We start from the raw sequence: 27,268 nt of genomic DNA, 5'->3' as shown, positions 1-27,268 counted from the left end.
GAAGTGGGAACACACTCCAGTACCCAGAACTGCAGTTCCTGGTAAGACCTTTCAGAAAATGACGTTAGCAGCAGCAGCTACTGGAAACCCAGCACGGCGTTTCAGTGCAAAAAGGAGTGAAACGGGCCAAGATGTGAACAGTCATGGTTCAGGAGCCTCCGGGGAGGGGAGGTGGGGAGGACTCACGTCTGTCTAAAGCTGAAGACTCAAACAGCTCCGGTCTGAAGAATCACCTATATTCACATCGCGGATCTGGGCAGACAATCAGTGACACTCACTTGGGGCCTCCCCGCCCCCGCCGCGCTGGCATCTCAGACGGGGGACAGGCAGCTCCCACCCGAACGGCTTCAGGAAGCCCAGTCTCCCAAAAGGCACCTGCTGCAGTCCCGGCCGGAAGCCATCCTGGGGCTGCCTTCAGTTCTCCATGAGGCTCCCAGGGCCGTCTGGGTTAAGGGGAGGGCTCTCCAGCGTGGGCGTGGACAGGTGCTCCAACTCGTAGCGCCCGTTCTCAGGGGCCTTGTGTGGGAGTTCCTCCTGCACGCCCTCCTTCTGGCTCCTCTTGTGCTCAATGATCTGCTGGAGCTGCCGCCCAGCATACTCGGGCTTGGTGGTCAGCGGGCCAGCCGGCACAGCCACTCCAAGGACGTCTGACACCATGTAGGGGCGCAGCCAGCCCACCAGGGGCGTGCTTCCGGGGCTGTAGTGGGTCTGCCTGTGGTAGAAGAGAAGTCCATCTACCTACGAAAGGGGAGACCAGGGATGAAAATACCGCCCGCAGCCACGTGTGCCAGCACCGCTGACCCACACAGAGGCCACCCTGCCCACTGGCTCACGGCCAGTGGAACAGTCCTCACTTCTCACACAAGCAGTTTCCCTAAGAGAAGAAATGACTCAGGAGGCTAAATTTTAGAAAGTAAAAATACAAATGGCACGCTCCTGCTTATGGGGTACTTTCATACCCACAGCTTCACCCCCTTAGCCACCAGGACGGCGCCGGGAGACAGGCAGTTCAGACCCCGCTTCCCCCGGCTCGTGGCGGCTCAAACCTCCCTGAAGGCAGTGTGCGAGACGTGTTCTGGGAAACAGCTCTCCTCGGCGGGAAGCCCGGCACAGACCCGCATTCTGTTTCCTGCGATTCGGTGACTCATCTCTGCAAGGCACTGATGGCCCCCGGGGCATTCGGGTTATAAACAAAGCCTGCGCCCCTCCAGCTTCTTAATGGACTCGCAGAGAAGAGCGCAGGCGGCTGACGCCACTCCCGCACTGGGGAAGCCACACCCCCTTACAAGCGCGGACCCGTTCAGGCAGAGGCCAGCAGGTGCATGGCACGGGCACGACGGGCCGAGGGGAATTTGCCTGTTGGGCCTGCAGGTACCAAGGACGGTGCAGGGGTCATCTGGGCCATGAGGCTGCCAGAGCTGAAACCCGACAGTCCAGGGCACACCAGGATCAGCAACCCGCACGGGGCTCAGCACACACTGCCTTCCAGGGACCCCTGTGACCCCCCGTAACTTTACAACCAGCCGCGGCACTCAAGCAGGGGCCTGGTTCTCAGCTCGTGGCAGGAAGGACCTAGCAATGGGAGTCCTCGCTCCGCTCTGCGCCTTCGTTCCCGCTCTGCACCTCGGGCTCTGAGGGGGTGGCAGCACTAGCTCCTCTCTGCGCCTCGGTTCCCCCTCTGTGCCTCTGGGCTCTGAGGGGCGGCCACCACATGCGCGGCTCTGAGCAGGCTTCCTGCTCTCCTCCGAGGCTGCCACAGCCGCGGCAGCGTCCCCGTGAGAGCCGGCATCGCTGGGTCACTCGCCCATCACATCACACGAGCAAAGGCACGGCTTCCTTACCTCAAAAGGGAAATCCATGGACAGCACCTTACACAGGCTCTCAGGCGTGCAAGGGAAATTCTTCAGTCCCACGAATTTAAACTGAAACACAAGTAAGAACAAAGAATTCCTAATGTCACAGTGATATTGCTCTAGCAAATAAAAAGCTCTATCAGAGAGGAGAAGTTTTAGTGTCGCCCTCCCCTACCCCTCCTCCCCCTAACCTCTAACCCACGCGGTCAGTGGTTCTCAACCTTCCTTTAAGCACAGGAACCGTCTAGGGGAGCTTTTTAAAAAACTTACTAATAGGAGCCAGGGTTGTAGCACAGAAGGTAAAGCCATTACCTGTGAGGCTATCATCCCATCCATTTCTGAGCCAGCTCCCTGCTAACGGCCTGGGAAAAGTAGCAGAAGATGGCCCAAGTGCCTGGGCCCCTGCCACCCACGTGGGAGCCCGGGATGAAGCTCCTGGTTCCCAGCTTCAGCCTAGTTCAGCACTGGCCGTTGTGGCCATTTGGGGAGTGAAGCAGTGGATGGAAGACCTCTTTGTCTCTCCCCCTCTCTCTTTGTAACTTGTTCAAAATAAATAAATAATTTTTTAAGTTACTGACCAAAAATAAGTAAAATAAAAATCCCCGATGACCAGACCACACGCTGAGAGCCGACTGTGGGGTCTGGGGTGGGTCCCAGCGTTTCTTATGCTGATGTTAACACGCAGCTGGACCGACACGGCTGCCAGGCCAGGGGGACAGCTGCCCCAGCTCATGAAGCCTTATCACACCAGTGAGGATGTTTAGACTGAAGCGGTTTAACCGCGGGATTAGGGCCCAGACTTAAGTCAGACTGCATGGGTCTGAGATGCCGGCGCCGCAGGTGGAGGATTAACCTAGTGAGCCACGGTGCCGGCCCCTGTCAATCTACCCATCACTCTGTCTCCATTTCCCATCTGCAGAACAGACAACAGCAGCATCTTCTGCATGGGGCTGTTGCACAGCTTCCATGAGACGACACAGGCAGAGTGCTCAGAACAGCGGCCCAGAGACAGCAGCTGCCTCGTCCCCTCCTCCACGTGGGCTGCCCCAGGACCTGCTGAATGACATCACTCAAAGTACCACAGGCTTCTGGCCTCCTACTGAACTGCTTGTCCAGCTGCCTTTAAAATTTCTTGTGGGGAGGCTGGTGCTGTGGCGTAGCGGGTTAAGCAGCCGCCGGGAGAGCCGGCATCCCATATGGGCGCTGGTTTGAGATCCGGCTGCTTCACTTCCGATTCAGCTCCCTGCTAATGCACCTGAGAAAGCAGTAGATGATGGCCCAAGTCCTTGGGTCCTACACCCACACAGGAAACCAGATGAAGCTCCTGGCTCCTGGCTTTGGCCAGGAGGAATTGCGGCCACTTGGGGAGTAAACCAGTAGATGGAAGACCTCTATCTCTCTCTGCCTCTGCCTTGCCCTCTCTGTAACTCTGACTTTAAAGTAAGTGAATAGATCTTTAAAAAAAAAATATTCTTGTGGGGCTTGCATTGTGGCATAGTGGGTTAAACCAATGCCTGAGAGCCAACAACCCATATGGGTGCTGGGTTGTATCCTGGCAGCTCCATTTCTGATGCAGCTCTCTCTGCTAATGTGCCTGGGAAAACAGCAGAAGATGGCCCAAGGGCTTGGGACCCTGCACCCACAGGGGAGACCTGGATGAAGCTCCTGGTTCCTGGCTTTGACCTGGATAAGCCCTGGCTGTTGAAGCCATTTGGGGAGAGAACCAGCAGGTGGAAGAACTCTCCCTCTGTGTCTTTCTTCTCTCTGTAACTCTAACTTTACAATAAATAAATGAATCTTTAAAAAAAGTTTAAAAAAAAAAAATTCTTATAAACCATCCAAGCAAATGCCCTGAAAACCGCTGTCCCGTATTTAAATCGCTATGGAGACCATCAAGACACCTGTACTGTTCTCCTGGGCAGCGGACCCTGCAGGGGCAGCCTCCCGCTGAGCCTGGATCCTCTCCTGTGACTCGAGGGCCCTGCCTAGAGGAGGGCACTCCCAGCTCACACATGAGAACAGGGGTTCTTGGCGGCACTGGCACTGCTGGGGAACTTGCCCTGGCCTAGACTGAATTAGCAGCTCAGGGTGAGGCCCAGCAGTCTCTGTCCCACCAAGCCTGCAGGTGCTGCTCATGCACCCTGAAGTTTAAGACCCAGTGGCCTAGAATTCGAAACAGCATCAAAAGCAGGGAATAGCATTGATACCGACCATTAATCACTGAGTGCTACCACAAGTATTATGTGAGGATGTCTTGTGTGTTTCTGTAAACTGGTTCTTTTTTTTTTAAGATTTAAAAAAATTTTATTTATTTATTTATTTTTATTTTATGACAGGCAGAGTGGACAGTGAGAGAGAGAGAGAGAGACAGAAAGGTCTTCCTTTGCCGTTGGTTCACCCTCCAATGGCCGCTGCGGCCAGCGCGCTGCAGGCGGCACACCGCGCTGATCCAAAGCCAGGAGCCAGGTACTTATCCTGGTCTCCCATGGGGTTCAGGGCCCAAGTACTTGGGCCATCCTCCACTGCACTCCCTGGCCACAGCATGGCCTGGAAGAGGGGCAACCGGGACAGAATCCGGCGCCCCCACCGGGGCTAGAACCTGATGTGCCGGCGCCGCAAGGAGGAGGATTAGCCTAGTGAGCCACGGCGCCGGCCTTTTTTCTTTTTTTTTTAAGATTTTTTATTTATTTATTTGAGAGGCAGAGTTATAGGGAGAGATAAAAGTCTTCCATCTGCTGGTTCACGTCCCAAACTGTTGCAATGGCCAGAGCTGAACCAATCTAAAGCCAGGAGCCAGGAGCTTCTTCTAGGTCTTTCTCAGGCCATAGAAGAGAGCTGCTTCAGAAAAGCAGCAGCCAGGACATGAACCAGCCAGCACTGCAGGCAGAGGCTTAGCCTACTACGCCACAGGCCGGCCCCTGTCAATTGGTTTGTTTTTTTTTTGTTGTTGTTGGTTTTTTCTTTTTTCTTTTTTTTTTTTTTTTTTTGACAGATAGAGTTAGACAGTGAGAGAGAGAGACAGAGAGAAAGGTCTTCCTTCCATTGGTTCATTCCCCAAATGGCCACTACAGCTGGAGCTACGCCGATCCAAAGCCAGGAGCCAGGTGCTTCCCCCTGGTCTCCCATGTGGGTGCAGGGCCCAAGGACTTGGGCCATCCTCCACTGCCCTCCCAGGCCACAGCAGAGAGCTGGACTGGAAGAGGGGCAACTCGGACCAGAACCCAGTGCCCATATGGGATGACAGTGCCGCAGGCGGAGGATTAACCAAGTGAGCCACGGCGTCGGCCCCTGTCAATTGGTTCTTAAAACAATCCTAGAAATCAGGTGGTATTAACCCTATTTTGCAGATGAAGAAGCTAAGGCCAAGCAAGGCTGTTAACCCAGTAATTCTTAAAGGCCAAAGCACAGTTCAGATCTAGGCGACTCCCAGGCCAATGCCCGTCCCATGGTGCCTTGCTGCCTCAGAACAGGTAACTTCACTCTGAATGACGATCCTGTGAACAGACCAATCCAAACCAACTTCCACGGAGAGCACCACCAGCCCGGCACCAGCCCTTCCTTACAGGGTTGAGCTTGGTCTTCTCGTCCAGCCCTTCTTCTTCTGGTAACTTGGAATGCATCCAGTAGAACCGGAAATCAGTCTGTCATGGAGGAGGGAAACAGAGGGATGAAATACCACTCATCCCAAACCAGCAGAGCAGAAGCCGCCCGTTCTGAACAGCCACCACCCTCCCGACATCACCCACGCTGTCCTTAAAACTGCGAGTCAGGACGATGTCCACAGAATCCTGGAGGCTCGTGTCCCTAAATCCAGGGGCATTACTGACAGCGTGGAGCCAACAGTTAGCACGGAAGCTTTCTCCCTGTCGAGCTCCACGCAGAGGAGGCTTCAGAGATCCAAGGGCAATGGGTGTTACTTAAATCACGCATGGGTGCCCAAAGGTTTCTGTACTAAAATAACCCTTATTACTATTGTTTAATTTAAGACAGAGTGGCAGAGAGACAGAGAGGAAGAGAGAGAGAGAATCTCCCATCTACTGCTTCACTTCTGGGCCAGGCTGAAGCCAGGAGCCAGAGACTCCATCCAGGTCTCCCTAGTACTTTGAGACATCACCTACTGCCTCTCAGGCACATCAGCAGGAAGCTCCATCAAAAGCAGAGGTGGGACTTGAACCAGGCACTCCAACTGAGGGTGCAGGCATCCCAAGCAGAGGCTGCAACGCAGTGCCCACCCTTTTTTTTTTTTTGGACAGGCAGAGTGGACAGTGAAAGAGAGACAGAGAGAAAGGTCTTCCTTTGCCGTTGGTTCACCCTCCAATGGCTGCACCGCGCTGAACCGAAGGCAGGAGCCAGGTACTTCTCCTGGTCTCCCATGGGGTGCAGGGCCCAAGCACTTGGGCCATCCTCCACTGCACTCCCGGGCCACAGCAGAGAGCTGGCCTGGAAGAGGGGCAACCGGGACAGAATCTGGTGCCCCGACTGGGACTAGAACCCGGTGTGCCGGCGCCGCAAGGCGGAGGATTAGCCTAGTGAGCTGCGGCGCCGGCCGCCCGCCCTTTTAATTTCCATTTTCCATGAACTTCTGAAGCCACCTTCCATAATCTTATTAATCCCCCCCACCCTCTGGGAGTTGTATCATCATCACCTGCATTTTACAGTTGATGACCTTGAAGTTCAGAGAGGTTAAGTCACTTGTCTGCGTGTGTAGAGAAAATACTGGGGACCATGGCTCTCCAGCTCCAAAGCACATATGTGAACCCCTGTTTTCCCCTCGCCCCGATTATCAGAACCCAGGCTGCAGCTGTAACTTCATGTGAGCCACTTTATTCTCTGGATTTCTGACACACACCATTCTAGAGTTATTTAGGGCCTTGCCATCATTTATGATAATTTGCTTTTGGAAATTAAAAGCCCATGCAGCCTTCTCCTTATGTCACACAAACGTGTACGGTGTTAGCTACCAAATTCGTCCGCTGTGAACACACATCACAAAGCACCCCTCAACAGGACTGAGCACGGGGCTCTGGCCGGAGTTATGCTCTGGGGGACAGTCGTGGCTCTGCACGTGGGCAGGGCGCTTGGAGATCTGAGGGTCTGTGGTACACCGAGGCCCCTGCCACTGTCAGGTCAGGGGGTGGGTGGTGAAGCAGAGGCGGCGGGGTCTGCTGGACGGCGCCTGGCACTCCGTCCTCTCTCCCTGGGCCGCTGTGTGCTCAGGAGAGAAACGGCACGGCCTGGCAGGTGGAGGCTGCCGCGAGCGACTCGGGGAAGGAGGGCCCACGAAGACCTGGCGATGCAGACCCCGACTGCGACTGCCGAACGCTGACCACCCCCGCAGCACCAGCATCCCTGTGTGCGCCAGTTTGAGTCCTGGCTGCTCCACTTCCAATCCAGCTCCCTGAAATGCCCCAACCTGGCAGGATGGGGGCACCCAGTGTGGGTGAGGGCCCGTGCTTTCTCATGTGAGCCCACAAGACCAGCACTGAGAGGCCTATTCACACGTAAGCCCCACCAAGCCCTGGTTCTCCGGGCCAGCCAGCACGCAGTTCTAAAACTTTTCTGATGCCCCTGGACCTGAGGCCACACGTGAACAACCACCATGACAACCTGGCTGACAGGGAGCTGAGGGACGAAGACAGACGGAGGCCTCTGCGGCTGACCCAGCCTCGCGCTGATGACAATCACCAATATGAGGAAAGTGTGGGGGTGGGGTGGGGGTGGGGGAGGTGTAGCTAGCAGGGAGAGCTGTCCAGGGCTGGCCTTGGAGATCTGAGGGTCTGTGGTACACCGAGGCCCCTGCCACTGTCAGGTCAGGGGGTGGGTGGTGAAGCAGAGGAGGCGGCAGGGGTCTGCTGGATGACGCCTGGCACTCTGTCCTCTCTCCCTGGTGCCGCTGGCACGGTGGTGCCCCCCGCCCCTGCCCCCTAACCTTCCCTGCCAGAAAATCCTCCCGGACTGGAGAGAGGCGAGGCGTGGCTGCAGCTGCAGCTGCAGTCCCAGCCCACACCTCTGCTGTTTCTTTCCTCCCCTCAAGAACTGCTGCACTTCCCTTAGCTCTCCTGGTTCTTTTTCAAAACTGAACTAATTTAGACTCAAAGAAGCAGGGAGCATTAGCTAATGTTCCTGACACACCACATCCTGTACACGGCAAGAAGCTGGTCACGCTCCAAACCCACATGCTGGGCGGCGCTCCCGGGGGAGAGGAGACGAGGAGAGACGGGGGCGCGTCAGACCTTACCTGGCAGTCATAGAAAGGGTGGCCCCGCCAGCACATCACATCCAGAACATAGTAGGTCTGATTCACCTCGCTGTAAATGCAGTCCAGAATGGTATGATCTGGGGACACAGGGCGGAAGTCGGCACAGGCCTGCCTCCCAGGCCGTCCCCCCGTCACGGTCCAGGGAGCCCCACCTTGGCGCGGAACGATCCCCAGAGCTGGCAGCAACCGCCAGCTCTCAGGACCAGGACACGTTAGGAGCGGAGCTCTTCACGGCCCCGCACGCTCCCCGTGCACTGCTCCCTGTGCGGCGACAGCCAGGGATGCAGGCAACCCTGAAGCCAGGGGGATCCCGAACTTTAAACTGAGGCGTTAACTCGCCTTACGGAAGCTCAAGTCTGAAAGCAAGCAGTTTGAGCCTGCAATGTTTGGAGTTCCAATCACAGACGCTGTATTACAGGGCTCTGCCTTTAAGCAGTAACAAGCAGGGCCAGCACTGTGGTGGGGCAGGTTAACCCACCCCTGCAGCACCAGCATCGCTGTGCGCGCCAGTTTGAGTCCTGGCTGCTCCACTTCCAATCCAGCTCCCTGCTAGGCCTGGGAAAGCAGTGGGTGATGGTCCAAATGTTTGGGCCCCTGCTTCCTACATGGGAGACCTGGATGAAGCTCCCAGCTTTGGCTTGGCCCAGCCCTGGCCATTGCAGCCATATGGAGAGTAAACCAGGGAATGCAAGATCTCTTTGTCTCCCTCTCTCTCTGTAACTCTTTCAAACAAATAAATAGAAAATCTTTTTTTTTCAAAGGTTCCACTTCAGTTACAGAGACAATCCAATCACAGAGGAAAAAATGGAGCTGAATTCTACAACACTCACAAGGAGCAACAGGACTTCGAGAGAGAGAGAGGACTGGGACAGCAAGAAACACCTCCCAGGAGAGACGTGGTACAAACAGAACCTTGCAGGATCAGCGTGACTTAAAATAGGGGGCGGGGCCAGTGCTGTAGTGCAACAGGTTAAGCTGCCAGCCCATAGCTGGTTTGAGTCCCCACTGGCCGCTTCTGATCCAGCTCCCTGCTGATGCTTGGAAAGACAGCAGATGGTCCAAGTGCCAGTGTCCCCCCCGCCACCCGCATGGGAGAGCTTGATGGGTTCTGAGCTCCCAGCTTTGGCCTGGCCCAGTCCTTGCAATTGCAGCCATTTAGTGAAGGAGCAGGCATGGAAGAGCTCTCTGTCACTCTTACTTTTGAATAAATAAATAAATCTTAAAAATAGAAATAGAGTAAACAGTGGGACAGCAAGAAGAGAGGGCAATCAGACCCAAGTGCTGAAGCAGCATGAGCAGGGGCCTGGAGGCAGAATGAAGCAGGCACGTGTGGGGCACCAGGACCAAGACAGCTGAACGGACAGTGGGCACAAGGAGCAGGGGAGAGACAGGACAACAGGGGGCCGAAGCCTGGATGTGCCAGGACGTAAAAGCCGACAGAGGCCGGGAGGAACCGCCACGGAGCCTGAGCAAGCAAACAGGCCCTGGGCCCACCTCTGCCCGTTCTTGGCAGAATGACTGTGGGCAAATTACTCGGCCTCCTTGACCTCGGTCTGCTCAGCCGGGCCCAGGTGGGAGGGAGAAGCTGCGGTCAGGACAAGAGAAGGACAGGGAACGTGGCAGGGCAGCCCTGTCACACCTGGCACTCTCCCAGGATCTTACCCCAAACACCGTACCTGTCACCTCCTAACGGAAGTCCAAAGGCACGGCGGCCTTAACCCAGCTACTGGGGCTCAGCCTCTGTCCCGTGACTAGGAGGCCTGACCAGGAAGAGGTGGGGAGGCCCGGGGTCCAGGCCCCAGGACGGCGTCCGTGTACTGTTTCAAAGGTCGGCTTTCAGAGTGGGTCTTCAGAACAGCTGTTATACGGTCTTTTACTGACTACAAAGCTTACTGAATAGGGGCTGACGCTGTGGCATAGTAGGCTAAGGCTCCGCCTTCAGCGCTGGCATTCTGTATGGACTCTGGTTCAAGTCCTGGCTGCTCCTCTTCTGATCCAGCTCTCTGCTATGGACTGGGAAAGCAGTGGAAGATGACCCAAGTACTTAGGCCCCTGCACCCGTGTGGGAGACCTGGAAGAAGCTCCTGGCTTCTGGCTTCAAATCAGTCCAGCTCCGGCCATTTAGGAGGGGAAGCAATGGATGGAAAACCTCTCTCTCTTCTCTCCCTCTGTCTGTAACTCTGCCTCTCAAATAAATAAATAATCCTTAGAAACAAAACAGAGTGAAATTTAATGAACATATGATGTATGCAGGTACCTTTGGCTGTTGTGGAGTTCTGCCTGTTGCCTCCTGGCAGAAGGGAAGAGAATCTGTTGACACAGTAGCCACTCTTGGTGTAGGCGCTGGTGGAACCCTGTGTGGACTGAAAGTCAGGCATCCGGGCCCTCGCCTTCTCCCCTCCTCCCCTTCCTCCCGAGCAGGCTGCTGCCAGCCCCAAGGGCTCTCCTCAAATCCCTGCAGCGGGAAAGCACTTCCAGCCTGGTCCGGGTACTGCTGCAGCGGCAGATAAAGGAAGCGGAGGCAAAGACCAGGCCCGCTGGGGCCGGGACACCCCACTCACCCAGGCCCGCTGGGGCCGGGACGCCGCCACTCACCCAGGCCCGCTGGGGCCGGGACGCCGCCACTCACACAGGCCTGCTGAGGCCGGGACGCCGCCACTCACCCAGGCCCGCTGGGGCCGGGACGCCCCACTCACCCTGGAGGCCACGATAAGGGCTCGTTTTCCAACAGGACACACGACCACAATCCATTCCTGCCCCAGGTCTGAAGGGACGTCGATCAGCCACTCAGAGAGCATCAACTAGGAGCACAGACAATGAGGGGAAAGATCAGCAGGGGTGCCTGCCCGAGTGTGTACCGTGACAAAGCATTCGCAGCCTACGTCTGCAGTAAAAGGACAAGCGGAAAAGTCAGGGCCAGGCTGCCACCAGCAGTGCCAGCGTCCCCTATCAGAGCGCAAGTTCGAGCCCTGTGTGCTCTGTTTCTGATCCAGCTACACACTAACGTGCCGAAGAAGGTGGCAGAGGATGACCCAGTACCTGGGCCCCTGCCACCCACGTGGGCCAGGATTCAGCACTCTTGGCTTCGGCCTGGACCAGGCCCAGCCTTGCGACTATTTGAGGAGTAAATAACAAATGGAAAATCAATCTCTCTCCAACACTCTGCCTTTCAAATAAATATAATAGATGGTTAAAAAAAAAAAAAAAAAAAAGTAAGAGGGCCCAGCATTGTGATGTTGTGGGTTAAGTGCAGCCTGTGATGACAGCCACCCATGTGGGTGCCAGCTCCAGTCTCGGATATCCACTTCTCTCTCTCTCTCTCTCTCTCTTTTTTTTTTTTTTTTTTTTTTGACAGGCAGAGTTAGACAGTGAGAAAGAGAGAGACAGAGAGAACGGTCTTCCTTTTACCATTGGTTCACCTTGCAAATGGCTGCTACGGCTGGCGCACTGCGCCGATCCGAAGCCAGGAGCCAGGTGCTTCCTCCTGGTCTCCCATGCGGTGCAGGGCCCAAGCACTTGAGCCATCCTCCACTGCCCTCCCGGGCCACAGCAGAGAGCTGGACTGGAAGAGGAACAACCAAGACAGAATCAGGCACCCCAACTGGACTAGAACCTGGGGTGCCGGCGCTGCAGGCGGAGGATTAGTCAAGTGAGCCGTGGCACCAGCCCACTTCTCTTTTTTTCTGAAAGGCAGAGTTACAGAGAGAGAAAGAGAGAGGGAAAGACAGAGAGAGAGATCTTCCATCCTCTGGTTCACTCCCCAAATGGCTGCAACGGCCAGGACTGTGCCAGGCCGAAGCCAGGAGCCTGGAGCTTCGTCTGGGTCTCCCATGTGGGTGCTAGGGCCCAGGAACTTGGGCCATTTTCTGCTGCTTTCCCAGATGCATTAGCAGTGAACTGGATCAGAAGTGGAGCAGCCAGGTCTTGAACCAGTGCCCATATGGGATCCTGGAGTTTCAGGTGGTGGTTTTACCCACTATGCCACAAGGCTGGTCTCCTGATCCACTTCTGATCTAGCTCCTCGATAACGTGCCTGGGAAGACAGAAGATGGCCCATGTGGGAGACCTGGATGAAGATCCTGGCTCTCTATTTCATCCTCTCTCTGTAACTCTGCCTTTCAAATAACTAAGGAAATCTTACAAAAACAACAACAACAACAATAAAAAAAAAAAAAAAACCTAAAAAGGTGAGGGCAGAAACGCTGACGGCAGGCCATCTACCCCGTGTGCCTGCAGCAGTCGAGACCGCTCCCCAGGGATTTCAGCTTTTCTCCTCGCCAGCATCACCTGCATCCTCCCCGTACTGCTAACTCACCTCCGCCATCAGAGCGACAGAACCCTCGGCCTCCCCTTACTTTGTGAACCCTCTACTGTCATCCTAATTTTTTAAATTTTTAAATTCTCTTACTTATTTGGAAGGCAGAGACAGAGTTCTCCCATCTGCTGATTCACCCCCCAAAGGCTCACAACAACCGGGGCTGGGCTAGACAGATGCTGAGAAGCGGGACATCAACCCAGGTCTCCGGTGCCGCAGGGTGGGTGGCAGCACCTGAGCCAGCGCCTGCTGTCTCCCAGGGTGTGCATCAGCAGGCAGCTGGACGGGAAGCAGAGCTGAGACTGGATCCCAGGCGACCACTGTGCCGAAGGCCCACCCCATCCTCACCGTCGCCTCCCAGGGCAGCACTCCAGACGTGAAAAAAGCTCCTGACCACGAGATGCTCTGAGCCTAGACTATCACCTTCCAAACTGATGTCCCAAGAACCTGTTCTACAGGATGCTAGGAAGTGCTGCGGTGAAATTAACTTCGCTCACAGTCCGTCCCATCCAGGACACTCTGTGCCATTAATTATTCCCTCCCTTGAACCCCTTACCTCTCCTTCCCTTCAGACAGCTACTCTGCAATCTTACAAAAACAAAACGGGGGGGGGGGGGGGCGTTTGGAGCAGCAGTGAGGACAGCCATGTCCCACGTGGGGACGCCTGCGTCTGCCAGGTCGGCCGTGTCCCACGTGGGGACGCCTGGGTCTGCTGGTCAGCCGTGTCCCACGTGGGGACGCCTGGGTCTGCCAAGTCGGCCGAGTCCCACGTGGGGATGCCTGGGTCTGCCAGGTCGGCCGAGTCCCACGTGGGGACACCTGGGTCTGCTATGTCGGCCGTGTCCCACGTGGGGACACCTGGGTCTACTATGTCGGCAGACATAGCAGTCTGCCAGGTCGGCCGTGTCCCACGTGGGGACGCCTGGGTCTGCCAGGTTGGCCGTGTCCCACGTGGGGACACCTGGATCTGCTGGTCAGCCGTGTCCCCCGTGGGGACGCCTGGGTCTGCTGGTCAGCCGTGTCCCACGTGGGGACGCCTGGGTCTGCCAGGTTGGCCGTGTCCCACGTGGGGACGCCTGGGTCTGCTGGTCAGCCGTGTCCCCCGTGGGGACGCCTGGGTCTGCTACATCAGCCGAGTTCCACGTGGGGACGCCTGGGTCTGCCAGGTCGGCCGTGTCCCACGTGGGGACACCTGGGTCTGCTATGTCGGCCGTGTCCCACGTGGGGACACCTGGGTCTACTATGTCGGCAGACATAGCAGTCTGCCAGGTCGGCCGTGTCCCACGTGGGGACGCCTGGGTCTGCTATGTCGGCCGTGTCCCACGTGGGGACACCTGGGTCTACTATGTCGGCAGACATAGCAGTCTGCCAGGTCGGCCGTGTCCCACGTGGGGACGCCTGGGTCTGCCAGGTCGGCCGTGTCCCACGTGGGGACGCCTGGGTCTGCTACATCAGCCGAGTTCCACGTGGGGACGCCTGGGTCTGCTAGGTCGGCCGTGTCCCACGTGGGGACACCTGGGTCTGCTGGTCAGCCGTGTCCCTCGTGGGGACGCCTAGGTCAGCTACATCGGCCGAGTCCCACGTGGGGACGCCTGGGTCTGCCAGGTCAGCCGTGTCCCACGCGGGGACGCCTGGGTCTGCCAGGTCGGCCGTGTCCCACGTGGGGACGCCTGGGCCTGCCAGGTCAGCACTCTGGCTCCTGACGCGAGCCTCCTGCCAGTGCAGACCCTGGGAGGCTGCAGTGGATGCTGCTCCAGTGCTTGGATCTTCGCCACCCTCCTGGGGACGCGGCTAGAGTTCCTGGCTCTCAGCTTCAAACCCTGCCCAGCCCAGCCCAGGCCACTGCAGGCATCTGTGGAGTAAACCAGCAGACGGGAGCTCTCCGTCTTTGTCTCTCTCTTCTCCCAAATAAATACATTCTTCTTAAATACTTTTTTAGCACCTTCTCTATTCCTTATATGCCTAATCCAAAAATCTGAAATCCAAAATGTTCCAAAATCTGAAATTTTGTAAGCACCTACACCACCACACGGGGAGAATTCCACAACTGACCTCATGCGTCAGGTCACAGTCAAACCACAGGCGAACGAAAATGTGGTGTGAAATAACGCTCAGGGGAACAGCACTGTGGCACGGAGGGTAAAGGTGCTGGCATCCCATACAGGTGCTGGTTCGAGTCCCGGCTGTTCCACTTCCTATCCAGCTCCCTGCTTATGTGAGTGGGAAAGCAGCACAGATGGCCCAAGTGCTCGGGCCCCTTTACCCACCTGGGAGACACAGAGGAAACTCTTGGCTCCTGGCTTTGGCCTGGCACAGCCCCGCCCAATCTGGCCACTTGGGAAGTGAACAAGTGGACAGAAGACCTCTCTCTCTCTGCCTCTCCCTCCTTCTACTTTAAAATAAATAAATCCTAAAGAACAAAACCAAAAAACTTTCAAGGGGCCAGTGCTGTGGTGCAGAAGGTAGAGCCACCATCAGCAGCACTGGCATCCCCGAGAACAGCGGCTCCAGCCCGGCTGCTCCGCTTCCGATTCTCTCCCTGCTATTGTTCCTGGGAAAGCAGTGGCGGATGGCCCAAGTCCCTGGGCCCGTCATCCATGTGGGAGACCCGGAAGCTCCTGGCTCCTGGCTCCGGCCTGGCCCAGCAGCAGTTGTTGCAGCCATTTGGGAGAGAACCAGTGGATGGAAGATCTCTCTCTGTGTCTCTCCTTCTGTCTGCATAACTTTTTCAAATAAATAAATAAATCTTTTTTTAAAAAAGTCACCCAGACATAGCTGAGCAGTTACTTTTTTTTCCTTTTAAAGAATTATTTATTTGAGGGGCTGGTGCTGTGGCGTAGCAGGTAAAGCCACCACCTGCAGCCCATATGGGTGCCAGTTCGAGTCCCAGTTGCTCTACTTCTGATCCAGCTCTCTGCTGTGGCCTGGGAAAGCAGCAGAAGATGGCCCAAGTGCTTGGGCCCCTGCACCCACGTGGGAGACCTGGAAGAAGCTCCTGGCTCCTGGCTTCGGATGGGCCCAGCTCCGGCCGTTGCGGCCGTCTGGGGAGTGAACCAGCTGACAGAAGAGCCTTCCCTCTGCCCCTCCCTCTCTTTATCTGTAACTCTGCCTCTCAGATAAATAAATCCCGGGAGCAGATCTCACCCACGAGCACGCTCTCTCGCCACCTCTCAGAGGGTGCTCCCTCGTCTTCGTCTGTCTCTAGACGCCTCTCTTCTGCACCTGGACCACCTGCAGCCACTTGCTATCTCTCCCTCTGCTTGTGCTCGCTCAACTTTAAACCCCGTGCATCTCATATGGACTCACCACCCTCTGCTGCCTCAGACCTCCTACCCCAGCCTCCCCCTCTGCCTCTCATAACCCCGTTAACCACTCTTGTTACTGCATTTTCATTTATTTATGTTTATTATTTGAAAGGCAGCATGACAGAGAGGTCTTCCATTTTCTGATTCACTCCCCAAATGCCCACAACCAGCAGACAGAAAATCAATTCTATCAATCGATCAATCTTCCTCTCTTTCTCAGACTCTGTCACTCTCAGCCTTTCAAATCAATAAGTGAGCCTTTGATAATAATGAGACAAACAACTCAGCGAAAAAACGGGGAAAGATTTGAATGGACATTTCTGTAAAGATCACATACAGATGGCCAACACGCAGATGAAAACATGCTCAGCACCACCGGTGCCCAGGAAAACACACGTGAAACCCAGGAGCCGCCACTTCACGCCCAGTGGCACAGCTGCGAGTGTCTTAAAGGATGACAAGTGGCTGGCGCTGCGGCTCAATAGGCTAATCCTCCACCTTGCGGCGCCAGCACACCGGGTTCTAGTCCCGGTCGGGGCGCCGGATTCTGTCCCGGTTGCCCCTTTTCCAGGCCAGCTCTCTGCTGTGGCCCGGGAGTGCAGTGGAGGATGGCCCAAGTGCTTGGGCCCTGCACCCCATGGGAGACCAGGAGAAGCACCTGGCTCCTGCCATCGGATCAGCGCGGTGCGCCAGCCGCAGCGCGCCGGCTGCGGTGGCCATTGAAGGGTGAACCAACAGCAAAGGAAGACCTTTCTCTCTGTCTCTCTCTCTCACTGTCCACTCTGCCTGTCAAAAAAAAAAAAAAAAAAAAAAAAGGACGACAAGTGCTGGCGAAGGTGGAGAAAGGGAGCCCTCCTACGCTGTGGTGGGGATGTAAAGGGGCGTGGCCATTTTGGGAACGAGCTTAGCAGGTCCTCCAAAGGTAAACAGCCAGCACATGACCTAGAAATTCAAGGTACAGACCCAAGAGAAAAGGCAAACATGGAGGCCCGTGTGTGGTGCTCACAGCAGCTGTACTCACTTAACAGCCAGAGCGTGGAGGCAGGGTCAGCGTCCATGGACGAGGACCGGATAAACCATACGGGCACAGTGTTGAGGGAACCCTGCTCAACACTGCATGCGGTGAAACATGGCCTCCCCAACACCTCACGTGAGCCCGAAAACCCTAGGCTGGGCATAAGAAGCGTCACACAAAGACACACACTGCATGACTCCATTTACAGAAAGCGTCCAGAAAAGCCAGATCCACAGGAGAGTGGATTCGTGGCGGTCAGGGCTGGGGAGGAGGAATGGGAAGTGACTGCAAGTGGCCGCGGGATTTCTTTCTGCAGTGACGCGAAAGTTGTAAAATTAAATAGTGGTGACGGACGCACAGTTCTGTGAGTACACTATAAAACCACCGACTGTACCCCGAAAACAGGTGACTTATATAGTATGTGAATTATATCTCAATACCGCTGTTCAAAAAAACAGTAGCAGCAGGTAACACTAGAGGAACATGCATGGGCTCAGGCTAGGTACCTACTGGTACCCTGGTTCACTTAATCCTCCCAACATTCTAAAGCTAAGTACTATTACTGTTCTCGTATTATAGATGAGAAACCAGAGACTTAACAGTATGGCCATGCAGGGCATAAGGGTGTTTCCACCAACAGACCACACATGTTACAACAGTGGTCCCCTAGGAGTATAACAGGCGGGGGGCGGGGGAGACAGCATTTGGTACAACAATGAAGACGCCTGCATCCCATATCAGAGTACCAGGGTTCAGTCCCGGCTCTGTTTCTGCTAATGGGCCTTATCAGGAAGCTGGGGGCTGGCACTGTGGTGTAGCAGGCTAGGACATGGGCTGTGACATCAGCATCCTGTATTGGAGCCCCGGTTCAATGTCCTGGCTGCTCCAATTCCAACCCAGCTCTCTGCTAATGCACTTGGGAGGGCAGCAGAGGATGGCCGTAGTACTTGGGCCCCTGGACCCACAGGGGCAACCCAGATGGAGCTCCAGGCTCCTGGGGTCAGCCTGGCCCAGCCTCAGCTATTGCAGGTATCTAAGGCATATACCAGCAGATGGAAGAGTTCTCTTTCTCTCTGTCTCTCTGCCTTTCAAGTAGATGAAAATAAATTTTTTTTCTCAAAAGTGACAAAGACATGGAGTCTGGTACTGCAGCCACAGCTCAGGCGCTTTCTGCGGCCCACTGGTGGCCTTTGGTCACAGCACGACCAGCAGTCCCAGGCCTGCTACCCAGACTCCTGCAGTGCCGCCCCTCAGGCCACAGCAGCATGGCCCCACCCACTCTGCCCATCAGCACGCCCACACAGCTCCTTTCCACGCCCTGCCCAGCCCCTTCTGCCGACAGCAACGCTCGTCTCAGGGCAGCGAGGCCGCGGGGTCTGACCCACTCCGGACCACTCACCTGGTTAGCATAGCGTTTTGGCAGCTTCTTGCTTGTGTCAACGTCCATTTCGTCATCGTCTTCTTCCTCACTCTCCATCCCTGTCCAGTCATCTTCAGCAAGCCTCCTGGCATGATTGACGTAGTCTAGCCGCTTGCTGGGGGAAGAAGGGCAAACGACAGCTCTTGCGTCTCACATGAAGACAGACTACGACGTGGCAGATCTCACTGAGGTCCAGGGCTCCACGTCTGAGGGCGACCTGGGCATTCCGGCGGGAGGAAGAAAGGACGGGTCCTCCCTCGCAAGGCCCACCTAGTGATGCCCGCTCACAGACACTAAACAGGGACCCCTCCACACACACTCAGCACTCCTCAGAGACGCCCAAAGTAAGATAGCTAAAGAATTTCCAAGGTGCACTAGCTGGCTGGGCTGAGACCTCACCCCACCCCACCCCACGTAAGAACTGTGCCAGCATCGTGGCACAGTGGGTTAGGCCACCACCTGCATGGTGAGCACCGGATTGGGTCCCGGCCGCTCTGCTTCCAACCCAGCTCCCTGCTAATGCACCTGGCAAAGCAGAGGAAGACGGCCCAGGTGCTTGGGCCTCTGTCACCCATCAGGGAGACCAGGTTGGTGTCCCAGGGTCCTGGCTTTGACCTGGCCCAGCCCCAGCCACTGTAATCATGTTGGAAGTAAATCTTTAAAAAAAAGACGTTTCCTGCCAGGCCGATGCTTCATTCGAAGCCCAGCAATGGGGGAGGGGATGAGCTTCATGGAGACGCCGAAAACAAGGACAGCATCTGGGCCTTCTGCTCCACACAGCATCCTGGAGAGAAGCTGGGCCCTTCTGCAGTTCCCATGCCACTTTCACAGCAGGCCACTTAGCTTCAGACTTAAGAACTTTTACTTACTTGTTTCGCTCTATGGTTATCTTTCTCTCTTCTTTTACAACTGCATATTCTAGAAAGTTCAGGAAATTGAGAGGGAAGAGAAAGAACCTTCTGGAACCCAGCTATTCCCAAGTGATTTGGAAATGCCATGGAATCTTCTGTACTGGATTTCTCTGATGCTAAGGCAAGGATTCAGCCACTGAGACAGGGAGGCCAATACCAACTGGTTCCCACTTTCTTTACTTTTTTTTTTTTTTTTTTTTTTTGACAGGCAGAGTGGACAGTGAGAGAGAGAGACAGAGAGAAAGGTCTTCCTTTGCCGTTGGTTCACCCTCCAATGGCTGCCGCGGCCAGTGCACTGCGGCCGGCGCACCGCGCTGATCCGAAGCCAGGAGCCAGGAGCCAGGTGCTTCTCCTGGTCTCCCATGGGGTGCAGGGCCCAAGCACCTGGGCCATCCTCCACTGCACTCCCTGGCCACAGCAGAGAGCTGGCCTGGAAGAAGAGCAACCGAGACAGAATCCGGCGCCCCGACCGGGACTAGAACCCGGTGTGCCGGCGCCGCTAGGTGGAGGATTAGCCTAGTGAGCCGCGGCGCCGGCCTTCTTTACTTTTTTTTCTAATTTAAGGTAAACAACTGGTTTCCTCTTAAACACAGGTGGGGTTGGTGCCCATTGCTGAAAAGGTGCCCACCTGAGAGGTCACGAACGCGCAGCAGGAGAGCCGCTGTGGCACCTGAGTGAGAGGCTGCGTGGCTGTGCTTGCTTCCATGCGCTGCTGACCATCACAGGAGGGGGCCACCCCAGCTGCCCAGGGGCGGGGACTGGTTAGCTTACACCATGACTGATCACCCAGGGGAATGCCTGGCACCACGCAAAAATGACCTGACCCTCTGTGAACTCACAGCAACTCGCAAAAAGACCACCATAAAAGACACATGATGGCCGTCGCCGCGGCTCACTAGGCTAATCCTCCGCCTGCAGCACCGGCACACCGGGTTCTAGTCCTGGTCGGGGCGCTGGATTCTGTCTGGTTGCCCCTCTTCCAGGCCAGCTCTCTGCTGTGGCCCGGGAGTACAGTGGAGGATGGCCCAAGTGCTTGGGCCCTGCACCCCATGGGAGACCAGGAGAAGCACCTGGCTCCTGGCTTCGGATCAGCTCAGCGCACCGGCCATAGCGGCCATTTGGGGGGGTGAACCAATGGAAGAAAGAACTTTCTCTCTGTCTCTCTCTCTCTCTCTCACTAACTCTGCCTGTCAAAAAAAATAAATAAATAAAAAACAAACAAACAAACAAACAAACAAAAAAACACATGCAGAACAGAGAACACTACATTGCTACTTGTGTAGAAAAGGAAAAGGTCTGGGGACCGGGTTATGGCTCAGAGGGTTAAGCGGCTGCTTGTGACACTGGCCTCCCATATGGGCACCAGTTTGAGTCCCGGCTGCTCCACTTCCAATCCAGCTCCCTGCTGATGCGCCTGTAAAGGCAGTGGAAGATGGCCAATGAGGGTGGGCCACCGTCATCCATGTGGGAGACCAAGATGGGGCTCCAAGCTCCTAACTTTGGCCTGGCCGTTGTGGCCATTTGGGGAGTGAACCAGTAGATGGAAGAGCTCTCTCTGTCTCTCCCTCCCTCTCTCTCTCTGTAACACTGCCTTTGAAATAAATAAATAAAACTTTTTAAAAAATAAAAATGGGGCCTGTGCAGTGGTATAGTAGGTTAAGCCTCCATCTGCAGCGTTGGGATCCCACATGGGTGCTGGTTTGAGGCCCGGCTGCTCCACTTCTGATCCAGCTCTCTGCTAATGGCCTGGGAAAGCAGCAGATGATGGTCCAAGTCTGTGGGCTCCTGCACTCGTGTGGGAGACTCAGAAGAAGCTCCTGGCTCCTGGCTCCTGGCTCCTGGCCCAGCTCCAGCCATCGCAGCCAGTGGGGAGTGAACCAATATAAGGAAGACCTTTCTCTCTTACTCTGTCTGTAACTCCACCTCTCAAATTAAATACATCTTTAAAAAATACAAATATGCAGCCAGCATGGAAACTGAGCAGCTTCTGAGTCTCCCCTGACCCGCGACTCCTTCATCTGTGGCCCAGCTGGTGCTGCTGCTGCACCGAGACTAAAGACAAGCCCTGCAGCCGGCGCTGCGGCGTAGCTGTGGCAAAGCCGCTGCTGCGGCACTGGCATCCCATATGGGTGCCAGTTCAAGCCCTGGCCACTCCATTTCCAACCCAGCTCCCTGCTAATGCGCCTGGGAAAGCAGCAGAGGATGGCCCAAGTGCTTGAGCCCCTGCACCTACATGGGAGACCTGGAAGAAGCTCCTGGCTCCTGGCTTTGGGCCAGCCCAGTTCCGGCCACTGGGGCCCTTTGGGGAGTGACCCAGAGGATGAAAGACCTTCCCCTCTCTGTACTCTGCCTTTCAAATAAATAATCTCCAGAGAAGAAAGGCCGGCCCCGCCTTCAGAGCAGCAGAGGCTCCACCACTCCCACCCGCTCTCTCCCCCTCATCCGGGCACTCAGAGCCGCCGAGCGTATGGAAGACATTTCCTCAGACTCCCTGTGCAATTGTTTGTCTTCAACTCCCGAGGGTGCCACAGAAGCATCTGGGCTGGAGGCCGCCGGGAAGACCACACCGCCACCAGGATTCCGGGTGTAGGAGAAGCCACACACGCGGCCCAGGGAATGGGGGAGTGGAAGCCTGGGCGTGGCCTCCACAAGTCCCTGAACTGCAGAGCTCCGGAATGCTGCCGGGAAAAGCAGAAAAACCTAACCCCGGCCAGGAGCGTGCGCCTCCCAAAGTCAGCCTCTCCCCACGCTCGGGGCAGAAAGCACACTCACCTCCCGCCCTGTGGGCAGGCAGTTCAACCTACAAGGGGTCTACCGGGAAGGGGGCTCTGTGGGGATGAGCAGGGGGCCTCCGGAAGGGCTCCCAGCCCCCAGCCCGGGGAAAGCAGCCAGAGTTAGCGTGTCCTTACGATTTCTGCAGCTCCAGTAACCGCCGGCGCCGCTCACTCTGCTCCAGGGAACTGTACTTGGACTTGTACTGGCACAGGCGCGGGTGCGGGGCAGCTGTGCTGTTCAGGTCCTGAGACACAGAAAAGCTGCTAGCCAGGGCCTGACTCAGCTCCTCCATCCTTCCTACAAAGGGGGAGATGGGGACACGGTTCAGTCACGGCAGCCCCAGGGCAGTGGCAGCTGACGCCACAGAGGGCTACATGCCTCTAAACCCCACTTAATCCAAAAGCACAATTGTTTCCATGGGGAAAAAAGGAAGTTAAAGGGTACATGAGTTCCATATTAGCACCAACAATGTTACTTCCTGCCAGCGTTTCAATAATGACCATTCTGATAGCTCTAACGGTATAAAGATCAATCACCAAGTAAATTCATCCCCATCATTTTGTCACTCATCACCATGAGCCCCATCATTAATTCCTCCCCAAACTGACACCCAGGGATGTGGTCCGGCATCCCACTGTGTCCTGAGTGGTTCCAAAACAGCCATCGCTGGGGCCAGCGTTGCAGCGTAGTGGGTGAGCCACCCTCTGTGACGCCGGCATCCATACGGGCACTGGTTCAAGAGCTGGCTACTCCACTTCGGAGCTGGCTCCCAGCCAGTGTGCCTGGGAAAGCACTGAAGACAGCCAAGTGCTTGGGCCCCTGCACCCATGTGGGAGACCCGGATGGAACTCCTGGCTCCCACCCTGGCTGTTGCAGCCATTTGGGTTGTGAACCACCAGACAGATCTCTCTTCCTCTCCCTCTCCCTCTCTCTGTAACTCTGCCTTTCAAACAATTTTTTTTTTTTTTTAAATAGTCATCACTAAATAACTAACACAGGGCTGGTGCCATGGCACAGCAAGTTAAGCCGCAGCCTACAACACCAGCATACCAAATGGGCACCAGTTCGAGTCCTGGCTACCCCACTTCTGATCCAGCTTCTTGCTAATGACCTGGGAAAGCAATGAAAGATGGCCCGAGACCTGGATGGAGTTCCAGGCTCCTGGCTTCAGCCTGGCCCAGCCTCAGCCACTGCTGCCATTCGGGGAGTGACCCAGCAAATGGAAGAGATTCTCTCTCACTTTGCCTTTCAAAGAAATAAATCTTGTAAAAAAAAAAAAAATATATATATATATATACACACACACAACTAATACAACTCTGACGCAAATTTCACCCAATTAGCTTTTTTTAAAAAGATTATTTATTTATTTATTTGACAGGTAGAGTTACAGAGAGAGAGAGACAGAGAGAGAAAGGTCTTCCTTCCGTTGGTTCACCCCCTAAATGGCCGCTACGGTTGGCGCTGCACCAATCCGAAGCCAGGAGCCAGGTGCTTCCTCCTGGTCTCCCATGCGGGTGCAGGGGCCCAAGCACCTGGGCCATCCTCCACTGCACTCCCAGGCCACAGCAGAGAGCTGGACTGGAAGAGGAGCAACTGGGACTAGAACCCGGTGCCCATATGGGATGCCGGTGCCGCAGGCGGAGGATTAACCAAGTGAGCCAAGGCGCCGGGCCCCACCAATTAGCTTTTTTTTTTTTTAAAGATTTATTTATTTATTTGAAAGTCAGAGTTGCACAGAGAGGTCGGTCTTCCATCCGCTGGTTCACTACCTAATTGGCCACGATAGACGGAGCTGTGATCTGAAGCCAGGAGCCAGGAGCTTCTCTGGGTCTCCCACATGAGTACAGGGGCCCAAGGACTTGGGCCATCTTCCACTGCTTTCCCAGGCCACAGCAGAGAGCTGGATCAGAAGTGGAGCAGCCGGGACTTGAACCGACGCCCACATGGGATGCCAGCACTGCAAGTGGCAGCTTTACCCTCCACACCACAGCGTTGGCCCCTAAATCAGTGTTCAATTTTGCTTGTTATTTGAAAAGCAGAGTGAGACTGACAAGAGAGCTCCTACCCACTGGTTCGCTCCCCCAGTGCCCAGAATGGCCAGGGGTGAAGCCCAGGCTGGGGCTGGACTGAGGGACTCCATTCAGGATGCCCATGTGGGTGGCAGGGACTCAACTCCCTGAGTTACCACCGCGGCCTCCCGGTGTGCACCAGCAGGAGGCTGAGGTGGGTATCAGCCCCCGGGATCCGACCGCCAAGCACTGGGGTGGGGGACGCAGGGGTCCTAACCACCAGCCCCACCACCAAAGCTACCCACTCAGCTGTTCAATTCTCGAGTAAACGGCAGTTCAGATTTAAAAAAATGAGTTCCAGGACAAAAGCTGGTTCTGGGGCCCCCCAGAGGAAGACGAGGGGAACACAAAGCCCAGACCTGGTAGTTGGTCTCACTTTAGGGTTTTGTTTTGGTTTTGGATGAGGAGAAGGAAAACTTCAGGGCGACCTATGGTGGGGCTCCCCTGGGAAGGAGCTTGGCAGGGAGCGCCTGCCCAACAGGCAGGGCCCACTGCTCCGGGAGTGTGCGGTCTCACCCATGGTGCGCTAGGGAGACGGGGAGTAGCTGGCATGTTGGAGGCAGAGTATCAGGTGGGCCTTAAACAAAGCAGGCAGGGCCAGCGCCATGGTGTAGTAGGTTACGCCTCTGCCTGCAGTGCCAGCATCCCAGATGGGCCCCGGTTCAAGTCCCAGCTGCTCCACTTCTGATCCAGATCACTGCTGATGGCCTGGGAAAGCAGTGGAAGATGGTCCAAGTGCCTGCCCACCCCCCCACCATGGGAGACCCAGAAGATGCTCCTGGCATCGGATCAGCCCAGCTCTGACTGTTGCGTCCATTTGGGGAGTGAACCAGCGGATGGAAGATCTCTCTCTCTCACCCCCTCGGTGTGTCTCTTTCAAATAAATAAATCTTTAAAAAAAAAAAAAAAAAAAAAAAAAGAAGGATGCGGGTGGACAGGTGGATTCACACCTCAGCCACCCCCGAGGGAACAGTGTGAGGTATCCAGGGGCAGCCTCAGGGGTGCCTCAGATCCGGGAAGGCAGGGGCGTTGGGGAGAAATCATCACACGGCAGGGCTGGCCAAGCCCTTCAGTGCCCACATAGAGCAGAGGGCACAGGCCAGGCTCCGACACGCGGTTTCAGATCCACAGGTTCATTCCAGAGCCTCAGTATTAGAAAGAAAAAAAAAAGTCACCGGTGCTGGGATGCATCGCGCAGACGTGTGACTCTCCAAGTCCCACAGCAGGTCTCTAGATCAATGCTAATGGCTGATGGGTGTGAAGGCGGGGCCTTGGTGAGTGCCTCAGCACGGCTGTCCGCGGCATGGCCTCCTGACCCAGCGGGTCGGCTCTGTAAGGAGACGTGCTCCCTACACAGCTGTGCGTCCTGGCTCACCGTGTAACGGTCCCTCCACCACGCCCCGGCCTCTCCAGATGCCTTAACCAAGGGCCACTCCGTCCTGCACGGGGAAGCGCCACACTAGAAATGAGCCAATTCCCGCCTACGCTGCTCTTCTCGGATGTTTTAGGGCAATGAAACGTTAATGCAGGCCTCTGCTGGGCCAAGGGCCACCTTCCACTGCACATCTGAAGTCACATGTATTTCTTAATTTGAAACATCACTATTTTTTGAAAGGGACTGTTTACAAAACTGAGTGGGGTGGGTGCTGACTCAGCAGCTAAGACACACACCTCCCACAGAGAGTGCCCGGTTTGAGTCTCACCTCCACTTCCAATCCAGCTCCCTGCTAACGCGCCCAGGAGGCAGCGGGTGACGGCCAAGTCCTTGGGTCCCTGCCACCCACACGGGAGACCCAGACTGAGTTCTGGGCCTCCTGGCTCCAGCCCGGCACAGCCGCAGCGGTGCGGGTCATTTGGAGAGTGAACCAGCAGCTGGAAGACATCTGTCTCCGTCTCTCTGCCTTCTGAGTAAGAAGACAATGCACAATCGCGGTGAGCTAGGCCTCACGTGAAATCTGCCGTCTGAACCACGTTTGCGTGCACAGTTCAGCCCATGTCAAGCACAGCCAACCTCCAGGACTCTCCGGCTTCCGAGGCTGAACCTCTGTACGCTGTGGGGGCCACCTGGGCCCCGGCAATGAGAAGCCCCCAGCAGAATCCCCCCCGGGAAGGCTCTCCCTAGCCCCCTCCGCAGGGCAGCAGCAGTGAGCTCCCACCGCCCTCCTGCACCCACGGCTTCCTGGCAGCGCGCCCCCACCCCTACCTCGGCCGGGTGGTCTCACTGCCCTCAGCACCGGCCTCCGCCGCGCCCTTCCCGGACCGTCCCTGAAGAGCTGCAGCGGGGCAGGGGTCAAAGCCAGCGTCCCCCCCCCCCGAGGGGCCGCTACAGGGAGCCCCCGCTCCCCGCCCTGGGCGGCACAGCAGCAGACCGTGGCCAGGCGCTGGGCCCTGCCGTCCCCGCGGGGGCCCGGGCTGGAGTCCGGGCTGCGGCCGCAGCATGGCCCGGGCACTCCGGGCAGTGAGCCGGCGCGTGGAAGACACGCGTGCCCCGCCACGCTACCTTCCAGATAACGATTCAGCCAGGGTCTGGGCATCTGACCCGGGTCCTAGGAGCATTTACAGGGCCGGGCGGGATGGCCGTGGAGACCCCCGAGATGCGCTCCCGGCAACCACGCCCCCCCCCAAAGCACCTAAACGCGATGCGGTGGTCGCCCCTTGTCTGAATATTCCCATAGCGAGGGGTTTTTCCAACTTTATTCCCTGTTTCCCATAGCGAGGGGTTTTCCCAACTTTATTCCCTGTTTCCCATAGCGAGGGGTTTTTCCAACTTTATTCCCTGTTTCCCAAGGCCGACTGTCCCACACCTCATCCGGCTTCACGTCGGCGTGGGCCAGAGACCACCGGGTCCCTCACGCGCGGGGTTCCGCCCCTCCACCGCCTCCTCGGCCTCCGCCCGCACCCCAGCTCCGCACCCCAGCTCCGCACCCCTTACCCCACCCCAAGGCGCCCCGCAATGCCCGTCTCCAGGGACTCGCAGGCCCGCCCCTCCCCCACAGCGAGACCCTCAGGGGTCCTAGTCAGCCGGCTGAGAATGGAAGGCGCCCAGGCGTGGCCCCGGCCAGGCTCTGCCCCTCCAGGGGACGCCCCGGGAGACCCAGATACAGCGCCGAGGCACAACCCGCGGAGCCGGCGGGGTACGGGCTCGAACCCTAGACTCACCGCAACGCGAGGGGAGCTGCGCGCGCCGCCGCTGTCGCCGCCGCCGCCGCCGGAGGCCGACCAATCAGCTGCCCTGGGAAAGCCGGGCCCCGCCCCTCGGCCGCGCCGCGCCGCCGGGCCTACCGGCCTCCCGCCCTGCGTTTCCGGCTTCGGCTGCCTGCGGAACGCCGGGAGTTGGGTCTCT

At 56.6% G+C, this 27,268-nt stretch overlaps 2 protein-coding genes across 3 annotated transcripts in view; both read right to left on the bottom strand.

The window, feature by feature from the left end:
* The window catches only part of PTPN9 (protein tyrosine phosphatase non-receptor type 9), a 111,700-nt gene extending 110,964 nt beyond the window's left edge, over positions 1-736 (bottom strand). Inside the window, exon 1 of the mRNA XM_070054644.1 lies at positions 187-736. The gene's annotated coding sequence lies outside the window, so the exon portion shown is untranslated. The remainder of the gene's footprint in view (positions 1-186) is intronic.
* SNUPN (snurportin 1) lies at positions 216-27,229 on the bottom strand. Of its 2 annotated transcripts, none has more exons than XM_017337989.2 (9): positions 27,085-27,229; positions 21,988-22,150; positions 18,147-18,282; positions 10,809-10,913; positions 10,370-10,466; positions 8,092-8,189; positions 5,417-5,494; positions 1,842-1,922; positions 216-738 (listed from the first exon to the last, which is right to left on the bottom strand). In XM_017337989.2, exons 2-9 carry the CDS (start codon positions 22,143-22,145, stop codon positions 415-417), a joined length of 1,077 nt encoding a protein of 358 aa, XP_017193478.1. In that variant the 5' UTR covers positions 22,146-22,150; positions 27,085-27,229; the 3' UTR covers positions 216-414. The 2 variants fall into 2 exon arrangements, with proteins under 2 accessions (XP_017193478.1, XP_069910749.1); XM_070054648.1 differs by lacking the exon at positions 27,085-27,229 and adding an exon at positions 25,629-25,977.
* Between the last annotated feature and the right edge of the window lie 39 nt (positions 27,230-27,268).

The sequence above is a fragment of the Oryctolagus cuniculus genome, chromosome 12, assembly GCF_964237555.1.
Source record: "Oryctolagus cuniculus chromosome 12, mOryCun1.1, whole genome shotgun sequence".
Lineage (NCBI taxonomy): Eukaryota > Metazoa > Chordata > Mammalia > Lagomorpha > Leporidae > Oryctolagus > Oryctolagus cuniculus.
The sequence above is the reverse complement of the archived record's forward strand: the minus strand, read 5'-3'. Positions and strand labels throughout refer to the sequence as shown.

Coding starts and splice junctions, on each gene's coding strand:
- SNUPN (XM_017337989.2), bottom strand. CDS start 22,145: ATGGAGGAGCTGAGTCAGGCCCTGGCTAGCAGCTTTTCTGTGTCTCAG. Junction 8,190..10,369: donor GAACTCCACAACAGCCAAAG/GTACCTGCATAC, acceptor CTGTGTCCCCAG/ATCATACCATTCTGGACTGC. Junction 739..1,841: donor CCATGGATTTCCCTTTTGAG/GTAAGGAAGCCG, acceptor CCCCTTTCGTAG/GTAGATGGACTTCTCTTCTA.